At 41.0% G+C, this 12,177-nt stretch overlaps 1 protein-coding gene across 1 annotated transcript in view; it reads left to right on the top strand.

Annotated features, from left to right (window-relative positions):
- Positions 1-12,177, top strand: part of MAP3K2 (mitogen-activated protein kinase kinase kinase 2) — a 91,293-nt gene that overhangs the window by 38,832 nt on the left and 40,284 nt on the right. Inside the window, exons 3-7 of the mRNA XM_061609216.1 lie at positions 4,890-5,008; positions 5,361-5,401; positions 7,195-7,294; positions 9,351-9,464; positions 11,526-11,613. Of these exons, the coding sequence (XP_061465200.1) occupies positions 4,890-5,008; positions 5,361-5,401; positions 7,195-7,294; positions 9,351-9,464; positions 11,526-11,613 (462 nt within the window). The remainder of the gene's footprint in view (positions 1-4,889; positions 5,009-5,360; positions 5,402-7,194; positions 7,295-9,350; positions 9,465-11,525; positions 11,614-12,177) is intronic.

Below are 12,177 nucleotides of genomic sequence, written 5' to 3'. Positions count from 1 at the left end.
CCAAACTCACAAACAGAATGTAACAATTGATAACTTCTTCATTGGAGTGCAGCTGGCTAGAGGATTAGCTAAGACTCTGACTCTGGTTGGAACACTGAAAAAACAAGCCATAAATTTCCCCAGAATTGCTGGCCCAAAATCTAGAAGTGTTAACAGCACATTTTTTTGTTTTCCGTAAGATTGTAATATATGTGCCAAAGAAAGGACAGTTATGTTCAATGCATGATACAACAATCTCAGACTAGAATTCCAGTCCTGAGGTCATTTATTACTTTACAATAAAACTAAAGGCAGCAAAAACACATGTGACCAGGTGGTCTCCACATACATTTTCAAATTCATGATCAAATGATAGCCAATGGGTTGTTTTTTCCCCAAATATGATGGATATCTTATGTTTAGATGCTTCTATTGTTTTGAAGTTGAACAACACACAATCTCAAAATAGTCTCTATGTGTAGTATGTCTAGTATGTGTAGGTCTAGAGCTGATCAAACTCTGAGTTGAGTTTAGACACATAGCCTATTTATCTGGGTTGTTGAGAGACGCTAGCCTCAGAACTGTCATGGCCTGCCATTGCCTTAAGGCTACTGGTTTACTTTCTTGAATGACATCAGAAGCCATATTGGAAGGAATCATAGAAATTCAGTAGACAATATGTAGCCTATCACCAAAGTTATAGTGGTTAACAACTGTAAAAGTACAGAGAAACCCTTTATGAAAGAGTGGTTGAGAAAGGTTTGGCACATAGTGCTAATAAAGTTTCAGAATTTAACAAATATGGATGGGAAGAATAAATATTACTACACCATTATTAAAAAGTTAGCACCTGTTCATTGTATGCAGGAATAAAACTTAATCGAACAAAGCATCTCATTCACAACTATTACTGATATTACAATTGTATATAGAAATTAAGCTAGAAAATGTGGACTTGTTCTGTCATGGCTTTAGTGGGGTTTTTTATAATATACATCTTTCTCCAGCAGGCACTAAGACACGACCAAGTGGGTTGTTGTCCACCAGTTGCTTGATGAGGCAGAAAAACATCAGAGCTCCGGGTTGCTTCTGTGTAGTCCCTGCCCTGGAGTCCCAATTCGTTCTTTTGGTCTTGAGTGTATTTAACCAGTTAGGAGTGTGCGGGTTTAATTTGTGGGAATGCTGCATGTCCATCTATGGGTATAACTATCTCTGTGTGTCTCTATCTGTAAATGCTGTATTTAACCAAGGTTTTCATTGCTAATTGGGTGGTGCTAAAAGTTAAACTGCCGAAAGTGGGTCTAGAATTCATTCTCTTCTGATTCACCTCAGATAGACAACAATAAAATGCATTCTGATTGTTTTTGCCTAATTCATCACCAACCAATTAATTGCAATTTGATTGATACCCTAACTAATTAAATTTGCTTCCACCCACGCTGTTCCCCCTTGAATGTGATTCCTTGCCAATTTAGCTACCTTAATTAATTGGAATCCGGTTTTTTAAAACTTGCAATGACCAAGAGTGTTAAAACCAGCAGCTTGGGCTCCCTACTGAGACCAAAAGAGGACTTAAAAGAACCAGGGAAAAAGAAGCCCAAAAGAATGCCAAGGAAGGCCATGGTGGCGCAAAAAGTAGTGCCTGCCATTTTGGAACACACAGCAATGTGGTGGCAGTGCAGCCGAGCCCGACCACTTGCGTGGAAGTGGAGACATCAACAGCTATACCTTTGGAGCAATTAAGATCAAATGGCTCTACAGTAGCACCAGCGTAGGTGAGCTAGCAAAAGGGCCAAATACACACAGAGGCTTTATAACATGCCAGCAGAAGGGTAAGGTAAAAAAGAAACTAACAGTGGAGGCAAGGCGAGGAAGAGCTGTGTGAACCAGATGAGAAAGCAATCAGAACCACCGCTGGACCAGCAGGCTCATTCCACGCTGTGGAACAAGAAGATGCATTGGGCTCTTAATACAGTTACGCCTAAGGGCCCTCTCAGGCATTGTGGAGCCTATTTTGCACCTTGGTGTACCAGTGAACTAAGGGCAATGAAACAGGCTGGATGGTGGCTAGAGCTCAAGTGGCAAAAGACATGCTGTGAGGCTGATCCGGCATGAGGAAAACAACATAACCATGCCTATTGTGTGGTGGTGAGGGCAATGAAGAAGGACTACTTCTCTGCCTTCATCACATCCTCAAGTATCCATCCAGTGGAGCTTTTTCGTATTGTGCAAGGTCTGTTAACATCAACTCCAGGAAATTTGAGTTTTAGACTCTTCGGAAGTCCACTGTGAATTGTTTGCAAGGCACTTGAGAGTAAAGTTGCTTGTCTCCATAGCAGTTTTGATGCCTTGTAGTCCCCAATGAGGTGTCTTTAACATCTGCTGCAACTTCTTGGGATTGGTTTCAGTTGATGTAGCCTGATGGCGTGGGCAAGGTGCTTGCAACAATGCATCCATCAACATGAAGTAGGCAGTGATCCGTCTGCTCCTGAAAAAGCCCACCCCAAACCCACTGGTTTGTGACAACTATCGACTGGTTGCAAATACCCCCTTTTTAGGGAAGGTGACTGAGATAGTTCTGGCACAGCAGTTGCAAGTATTCTTGGATGAAACAGGTTATCTTGACCCATTCCAATCTGGGTTCGGGCCTGGTTATGGGACTGAATCGGCCTTGGTCACCCTGATGGATGACGTTTATCAGGACAGGGGGAGTGTGCCCCTGTTATTCTTACTTGTTCTCTCAGCAGCTTTTGATACTATTGACCATGGTATCCTTCTGAGCCGACTTTGTGAGATGGGTGTTGGAGGCACTGTTTTACAGTGGTTCCGATCCTATCTCTGTGGTTGGTTTCAGAGAATAGCATTAGATGATGTCTTTAAGCTCTCTGGCAGTTGTGCTGTGGAGTGCCAACAGGGTACCATTTTGTCCCCCATGCTGTTTAACATCGATATGAAGCTGTTGGGAGTGGTCATCAGGAGATCTGGGGTAAGGAGTCAGCAGTAGGCTGATGATATCCAGCTCTACTTCTCTCTAACATGTGAATTGGGAGAGGTTGTGCAAACCCTAGACCAATGCCTGGACTTGATGGTGGGCTGGATGAGGGTCAATAAACTGAGTCTGAATCCTAGCAAGACGGAGGCACTGTGGGTAGGTCCAGATTTCTAAGAATCTGCATATTCCACAAGGATTGTGTAGTACTGTGCACAAATCCAGCCTTTGTACTGACATCATGAGTTTGTGCTCCCTACGTTTTATCTCGGTCCAAAACACCCATCTGAGCATGCATGGCACTCCTTAGATTTTTGCAGAACATTAAATATACATAATACAAGAATAGGACCTATTCAAAGAACAGAATTTGTTTCTTTCCACCCACTCTCCTTTGGTCAGAAGGTATCTTCAGCTACTTTGTCAAGATGAATCAGGTCATGTAGTTCATTGGCATATACGTCACAGAAATTAACTCTTCCAGAGGGGATAATGGATCACTCAACCAGAACAGCAGCAGTATGTGTGGCATTGGCTACCAGTGCTCCTCTGCAAGAAATTAGCAGAGCAGCTACATAGGCTAAGCCATGCTCATTCACAAGGCATGATAAAATGGATATGTATGGCTCTGTGGAGACCGCTTTTGGGAGGCATGTCCTACAACTTGTCCTTCTGAGCCAATAATCGGCCAGCCCTGCCCACAAGAAGAAGGGTTGACTTTAGAATATCTTATTTGATTGTGTCCTAGTGCCCACTGAAGAAGGTATCATTGGTACTCACCTGAAAGGTGTTTCTCAGGAGGTACTAGGACATGATGAAAGTCTAGCCTTTGCTGGCTGATATCTTGCATGAATTATTATACTTCATCCAAAGACACATTCTTTTGCAACTCTTGAGAATGCCATGATGCTATAGCCTCTAGCCATGCTGACATCTGTTTATCTGTAACTGGATATGTATAGCTTGGCCAGAAGTTGAACTGAGGCTCCAGGGAAGGGCCTACCCCAAGCAATCTAGAGCTCTGATGTTTTTCCTCCTCTTCAAGCAGTTGGTGGACAACCACCCATTTAGTTGTGTCCTAGTGCCCCCTTAGCAACACCTTTCAGGTGAGTACCAACAATACCTTTTCTATAGTGATGTTTGAACTTTTTGTTTGTTTGCTGATTGTATGGGAGGAGAGTCTGGCTGGGAGTCCAGAGTCTGAGTTCAAATCCCCTCTTGTGTCTCCTGGGTGTAAAGGGCCAGCTAAAGATCATCCCCACAGTGAGTTGCTCAGGGATTACATGCCCTGCCATCTGTGCAGCTGTGGGCAAGCTGCATAGTCCCAAGGAGCCCAATTGCCCCCCAGCTCGCAGTTGTGGACAAGGAAGTGGCTGGCTTGTGCAGCTGTGGCAAACTGAGCAGGCCCTAGCCAGGTAGGGAGGACTAGCCTCAGAGGGAGGCAATGGTAAACCTCCTCTGAACACCAATTACCATGAAAATCCTATTCATAGGGTAGCCATAAGTCGGGATTGACTTGAAGGCAATCCATTTCCATTTTCATGGTTTGTTTTATTTTCTTGAGTTAAAATTCAAGTTAAGATCTTAGATTATGAGAGTGGTGATACTTCTAGAGATGGGCAAATAATCCAGCAGCATTTTATCAGACTTATTGCATTGGTGGGGTACCATACTTGCATATTGCACACAGCAAGTTGCTGGAAACTGCAGGAGAGGAGAATGCTGTTGTACTCAGGTCCTGCTTGTAGGTTTCCCTAAGGCATCTGGTTGGCCTCTGTGAGAACAGGATGCTGGACTAGATAAGCCACTGACTTAATTCAGCAAGCTCTTGTACTCTTATGTTCTGTAAACTTTATTCATTTACAAATGCATTTATTTATGATTAAAGGGTACAGATGGTTTCCGTTTTCTTTCTAAACAGATGAGCAGCAAGCTTTGAATTCAATCATGCAGGATTTGGCAGTCCTTCATAAGGCGAGTCGCCCTTCATTGCCTCTACAAGAAACAGGAAAAGCAAAATCATCTTCACCAAAAAAACAGGTAATCCGGTAATGTGTTTGTCTTACAGAGATTTTCTGCATTTGATGTGAGTGATTTTCACTTCCTGGGAATGTTCTACCTTGTGGTGTACATACTTTTGAAATTATAAGGTAAATGAAAAGGATATAGTGTTGCAGATCTTAAACAGATGTGTGCTGTATACTAGAGTAATGTATTTCCCAAATTCCCACTTCCCACTTGTTTTTTCCATTGCCAAAGAATGTTTCTTCAAATGTGTGGAAATATCTGTTGACCTTATGTAATCCAGGGAGGAATACTCACAAACTCTAGCTGACAAGTGATGTTTGTTCCTGGTTTTGTTTTTTGATAACTGTGTGTAATATTTTTACAGAATGACATCCGAGTTAAATTTGAACATCGAGGAGAGAAAAGGTATTTTAGCACATCTACTCTGCTTGTTCATGTGTTCAGTTGAACATTGTTTTTTTAAAACGTTCAAGAATCCATTCAGAGTGTTGCATCCAGTTGATGTCTCTCAGCAGACAGAAGGCTCTTTGATCCAGTGGAGCCTTAGTGGAATGGAAATTGAGATGATATTTAGCATTTCCTCCCCTCAGCCCCCAAATTTACACCAGAGGATAGGGAGACCCTTCAGAACAGTGTGGGAGTTAGCACAAGGGGACAGCAAGGGGAAGGGGACTTTCCATTGATTACCTTGATCCCTGTTTTTCTAATTAAAGGTTCTGCTGAATCAAATATCCTTCTGTCAGTGGAAGAACACCAGATTATTTCATAGCTTTATAGAGCAGCGGCCTAGCTTGAGAAATAGTAAAGGGATGCCCAACCAACATAGATGTGTAAAAAACAGAAGCCTAAGAATTAGGCTAATATGTATGAAAGAAGAGTCTCGATTGGGATTTTGTGTTGCTGTATTGTGTTTCTAGAATAGAATAGAATGAGGAGCAATACACCTTACTAGAATCTTTTATTTTGATTCCCCCCTTTAATGATAAATATAAACTAAGGTCATTTATGCCCTCATACTATTCAACCACTCCTCAAATAATCCCAAAGAAAATGAGGGAGCCTTCTTGAACCTGAGTTGTCTGTGATATCAGCAAGGTTTTATATTGGCTGAGTGAATTACTAATTTTCAGAGAACAAACCTTGAAAATGATTTAGTTTCTGTACTTGTGCTAAGAACTGACCAGGTTATTTTGATGAACAAACTTACTCCATGTTAGTGTTCCACCTCAAATTACTGCATAGCATGAATTAGAAATTCTCAAGATATTTTTCCTTTGCCATTGGAATTAATTTCCTAGAAACCCTTGGCTGAATTGATGTATCACAATTAGGAGAGTTTTACTTTAATGGAGTATTGTCTCGCATAGTTTCTAAGCATTGGTTTTTAACTCTGGAAAATCTGTATAATGGCTGAATCTTCTCAAACTGATAATAATAATAATAATAATAATAATAATAATAATAATAATAATAATAATAATAAATAAATAATAATAATTTTATTTTTCAGTCGCCTATCTGTCCGGGTTAGGGACACTCTAGGCGACGTACAACAGAAATAAAAACAATACATATATATATCAACACAACCAAATTTAAGCTAAAAACCATCCTTCAGTTCATATAGCATGGAATTAATCTGTCCCAATCTTGTAGGCCTGCCTGAATAGCCAGGTCTTTAAGGCTCGGCGAAAGCTTGACAAGGAGGGAGCATGTCTGAGATCAAAAGGGAGGGAGTTCCAGAGGGTGGGGGCCACAATAGAAAATGCCCTCTCTCTGGTCCGCACCTGCCTAGCTGTTCTCACTGATTAGCTCATTAATTCACTGTGTGAGTTGCCATGTGATTACTCCTTTATCAGCTACGATAATTCTGTACAAGTGGGTTGAAGCAATTTTCTGGAATATTGCAATATTTTATCCAGCAATAACCATGTACCCAGCATAACTCACTTTCCTAAATTTGGATTTATTAGTTTGGGGCTCTTTTTGTGCTTTCCCTTCAGCAAATACATTTTTTTAACATGGGTACAGTTTAGTTATTAAGAGAGAGTACAAAACCTTATGAAACCTTGCTTTTTCTCTTTTCTAGATGTCACTATTCCATGAACAAAATTTTAACTTTCATCATTTTAGTTAATAGCCACTTGTTTTCATGTCAATAGATTCCTCCCCCCACAAACCTGTACCATATGTTACAGAATTCTACAGTTTCCTAGACCTGTCAAGCTAGAAGATATTGCTTCAAAAGCTAAAGTTGCCTTTGGACAGTCGATGAATTTACATTACAGCAATAATGAGGTAAAATGATAGTTTTTGAATCATTGTTTCTGCTGCATATATGGTGAAAGTTTGATAGCAGAACTATTTGAGACTAAATTTGGGCACACTTTTGAAAGTTGTGGCTGTAATATAGCAGATAGCTCCCTGCCAGCAAGCATCCTTATCTGACTCTTTGTGATTCATTTCATGGAGATGCCATATTTTCTTCTGAGACCCTGCTATCCATGTAGCGAAAGTCTATACAGGACTGTCTGTTATATTGCTGTCGGCCCCCCCAAGTAACTGTATTGGTGGTGTATGAGTCCTTGAGTGTTGTCTAGATAAACTGTCAGGAACAGGAAAGCTTGTCGTAGATGGGTGAACATTTGTCCCATTTCTATTGCATTGTTCTTCGTAGAAGGTTGCACAGCCCTCTGAAAGATACGATGAGAACTAAGACTTTTGTGACCTTGCTAAATACAAAAGGCTCTTGACTGACTGGACAGTCCATTTGTAACTGTGTAATTACAAATGTGTGTATAGCGCCTGGCCTGTTTGGCCTGAGGACACTATCTGAAAGTGAAAAGGCAACCTTCAGTAAAAACTTCATTGGTACAGTATATTTTCTACTTAGATGAGAACTCTTCCATGAATACTTCATGATTAAACATATCGTTATTGTAAAAGTTGAAAAAAAACACCAATGGTGGCAGCCCATTTTAATTTATTATCTGTGGTTAGCCAGGGCCTGAGCTGGGTTTATTCTAAACTTTTTTTCCTACTGCACAAGCAGCCACCATACTGCCCACCCCTAAGTTATTCAGGTAAGTAGTCCCGTAATATACCATTGGGAGGGGTTTTTGTGACAGTACTCACCAGTACAAAGTATGAGCACCTCTTTCATTTTGTATTTTGCTGCCCATGCTGGCACCCACAGTTCTATCAAGATGTGAGTACCAGACCCCGTTTTTTACCAAAAAAGCACTGACTAGTAGTATACGGTTATGAAGATTTGAAAGGAACCAGTATTTATCTTCATATTCTATTTCTTTTTATCTTTTCTCATCTATTTCTTTTTTTAGAAACTACCTAGCTCCTTATTAAATCCCATATGATCAACTTCACAAAAATTTATTTCACACTGCACAATTTTTTTTCACACTACACAAAATGTGTCTAGCTGCATGTTAGGTTGCCCCAAAGATATGGCACCTCCTATTTAACAGTTCTGGAAAGGTCAATAGAATCTATCTCCTGATGACTGATTCTCCCCACTTAATGCTATTTTCACTCTAGCCACAAGATTTAGGATGTCTGCTTCTTGCATGGTAGGGAACAGGCCTGAGGCTCTCGCATACATGTGCCTCCACCATTAAAATGTAGAGAGATGGGTAATAACTGTGATCGTTTCACCCCCTTTTACAAGGGAAGAATTGCAGATACTGTGCAGATTGTGCATACATTTCTATGTTTGAATGCCCAGCTCACACATGACATAGTAGATGTTCTGTAGTGGTAGATGCGGGTGTTTCTGGCTTTGGCCTGAAGGCTGTATTGCATAATGCCACATTCTGAGACATAATATCTCAAGCGTCCTACTATGAAATGGTTATTGTACAGACTGTCAAAATAACAAGGAGGTTTCAAGCAGTCAGGCTTAGTATGTGACTTGCAAGCACCATATGAAATAGACAGGGAATCTAATGCAGAACTGGACATCCTAAGGCCTTGGCTTTTTTTTTTTAAATCTAAAATTTAAACATGGTTGCAATGAAACTTGCTAGTGCACACTGGAATACAGGGTGTGTGGCATTTCAGTGCCTTGCATAGCTCATTTTCCTCCAGCTGCTGTTCCTTTTACCCCCTCGTCATAATGCTCACACTCTTCCCCCCTCTTTCCTTCCTCCTTGTATCATGCTGCTACCCAAATGCCTACAAAAATTGTAAACAAAAGTAAAAGGCACTTAGGCCTTGCTGTGATCAACACAATCCTTTAGGTAACATAGCCAGGAAAACTGTTGTTCCTTAACTCTGCCAGCTGTGGATGGGTTGCATTGTGACCTTGTTCTGTGTGTGTGTGTTTTCTCACATGTAGCTGGTGATTCCGTTAGCTACCCAGGATGACTTGGACAAAGCAGTAGAGCTTCTTGATCGAAGTGTTCACATGAAGAGCCTCAAGATATTGCTTGTTGCCCATGGAAACACACAGGTGGGGGGGTGTTTGTGTGTAAAGGGGGCTTTCCTGCTGCAGACAGTTATAGAGACCAATGGGGAGGAGCATGCTCATGGATACTCTCCCCTCCTCTCATGTTTGTTTAAGCCCCATCATGAATGCCTGAATAAGACTCTAGAGTGTGTTTATAGTTTGAATTGCTATGGCAACACCACATTACTACTCTTATAAGGTTCAAACTTGGCTTCCTACTGCTTTCCTTATTAGAGTAGTGGGGTGATATAGACATGGCCCAAGACAGTTTAAAGGCTGCTGAAAAATTGTGCTATCAACTGCTTTTTTCAGTTGTTAGTGCTGATAGCTATCATTGTGTGAGAGATGGATGCAAAAGTATTCTTCCATGGGCTAGAAGAACACCTTATTGACAAAACTAGAATATTTCTTCCCAGTTTTGAAATACTCTAGTTTACATATCTTTACACCTCCTGTTTCTTGATATTTTTGTAACTAACATTTTGATATTACTCTCTGAAAAGAGTCGCTGAGGTTGTATAGACATACAGTGCCTTACAAAGTAATCAGACCCCTGCCCAATGCTCTCATATTACTGAATTACAAATGGTACATTGTGATTTCATTCTGTATGATATTTTATTTTGAAACGAAACACAAAATCAATTATTGTAAGATGACATTGTTTTACGTTGGGAAACGTTTGTAAGAAACATAACAAACTGAAACCTGTTGCTTGCATAAGTATTCAACCCCTGTGCTGTGGAAGCTCCCAGTTTACACAGATGAAAAAACTGCCCTATTGAGGACACAGTTACCTTACCATTGGCCTCTACATGTGAACCATTAAAATTACTGTCACATTGTCAGGATAAAACCCCCACTGTTGAAGGATCATTGGTCAGGCTGTGGATCTGAAGGAAAATGAAGACCAAAGAGCATTTTACAGCAGTGAGAGATAATGTAATACAAATGCACAGAGTAGGAAAAGGGTACAAAATAATATCCAAGTGTTTGGATATCCCAGTGAGCACAGTTGGATCAATAATCGGAAGTGGAAGCTGCATCACACAACCCAGCCACGGCCAAGAAAAGGCCATCCCTCAAAACTCAGTGCTCAAACAAGAAGGAGACTTGTGAGAGAAGTCACAGAGAGGCCAACAGAGCTTTTGGGCCAAAACTCAAAGCGCTATGTGTGGCGCAAACCTAACATTGCTCATGCCTCAAGACACATCATCCCTACAGTGAAGTATGGTGGTGGCAGCATCATGTTGTGGGGATGCTTCTCATCAACAGGGACTGGGCATCTTGTTAAAATCGAAGAATGGATGGAGCAAAATAAAGGGAAATATTACAACAGAACCTGCTTCAGTCCATTAAAAAACTAAAGCTTGGGAGGAAATTCACTTTTTAGCAGGAGAGTGATCCCAAGCACAAGGCCAAAGCAACATTGGAGTGGCTCAATAACAAAAAGGTGAACATCCTACAGTGGCCCAGTCAAAGTCCTGATCTCAATCCCATTGAGAATCTGTGGCGCTCTTTGAAAATTGTGGTCCACAAGCGACTTCCAACCAACCTGAACGACCTGGAGTGAATCTGCCCAGAAGAATGGGCCAAAATCCCTCCAGCACTGTGTGCAAAGCCGGTACATACCTACCCCAAAAGACTTAAAGCTGTTAGTGCAGCGAAAGGTGGCTCTACCAAATATTAATGTGTGGGGGTTGAATACTTATGCAAGCAACATGGGTTTTTTATGGTTCTTATAAACATTTTGCAACATAAAACCAATGTCATCTTTCAATAACTGATTTTGAGTTTCACTGTTTCAAAATAAAATATCATACAAAACGAAATTACAGTGTACCATTTGTAATTTAGTAATACGAGAGCATGGGTCAGGGGTCTGATTACTTTTGCAAGGCACTGTAGGAACATATAAAACCTGACCTCCTTAACAGTCTGTTCCCTGAAAAATAATAAGAAAAAACCTTGTTTGTGTAAAAAAGCTATTTCCATTGCTAAGAGTGGAGGATTTCTTATTCTTTTTTTAGGGATAAATAAACAACTCTATGCTTTCACCTCCAGAGTAACAAGGAGCCTCTGCCATCACTGGAAGATTTGGATAATACTGTTTTCAGAGTGACTGAGAGGAAAAGCAGGCTTTCCGTGATAGGTAATAAAACCTTGTATTCTCACAGTTTTGAGGAGGTTGGTTGATGGTGAGAGTCACTGTCTTTCAACCTAATATACTTCACAGAATTGTTGTAAGGATAAAATTGGGGTGAAGTATGGGGATACAAATGTAATGAATAAAAATGTAAGTGTGTCTGTATGTGAGACGGAGAGAGAGGGATGGATGGATGATGCAAATTTACTGAAAAGCTTCCTATATTAAGGTGGTACTTTATCGTCTCTGCAGTCACCTACAGGAGTTCTGTGCCTGCCCAGACATTGTTTAAGAGCTATCTAGAGCAGCCTTTTCCAACCTTTGGGCCCCCAGATGTTGCTGGACTCCAACTCCCATCAGCCCTAGCCAGCATGGCCAAAGCTCAGGAATTACAGGAACTGTAATCCAGCAACATCTGGGGACCTAAAGATTGGGAAAGGCTGATCTAGAGTTAAGCTAGCATCTTATCAGACTGCCCATCCTGAACCTCAGTGCACTCACTAAAGGAGACATGGCTCCTACTTTCCCAGCCTGTTTCTTTGCAACCACAACAGCAGCAACATCATAAGG

The sequence above is a fragment of the Rhineura floridana genome, chromosome 2 (genome assembly GCF_030035675.1).
Source record: "Rhineura floridana isolate rRhiFlo1 chromosome 2, rRhiFlo1.hap2, whole genome shotgun sequence".
Classification (NCBI taxonomy): Eukaryota; Metazoa; Chordata; class Lepidosauria; order Squamata; family Rhineuridae; genus Rhineura; species Rhineura floridana.
The sequence above is the reverse complement of the archived record's forward strand: the minus strand, read 5'-3'. Positions and strand labels throughout refer to the sequence as shown.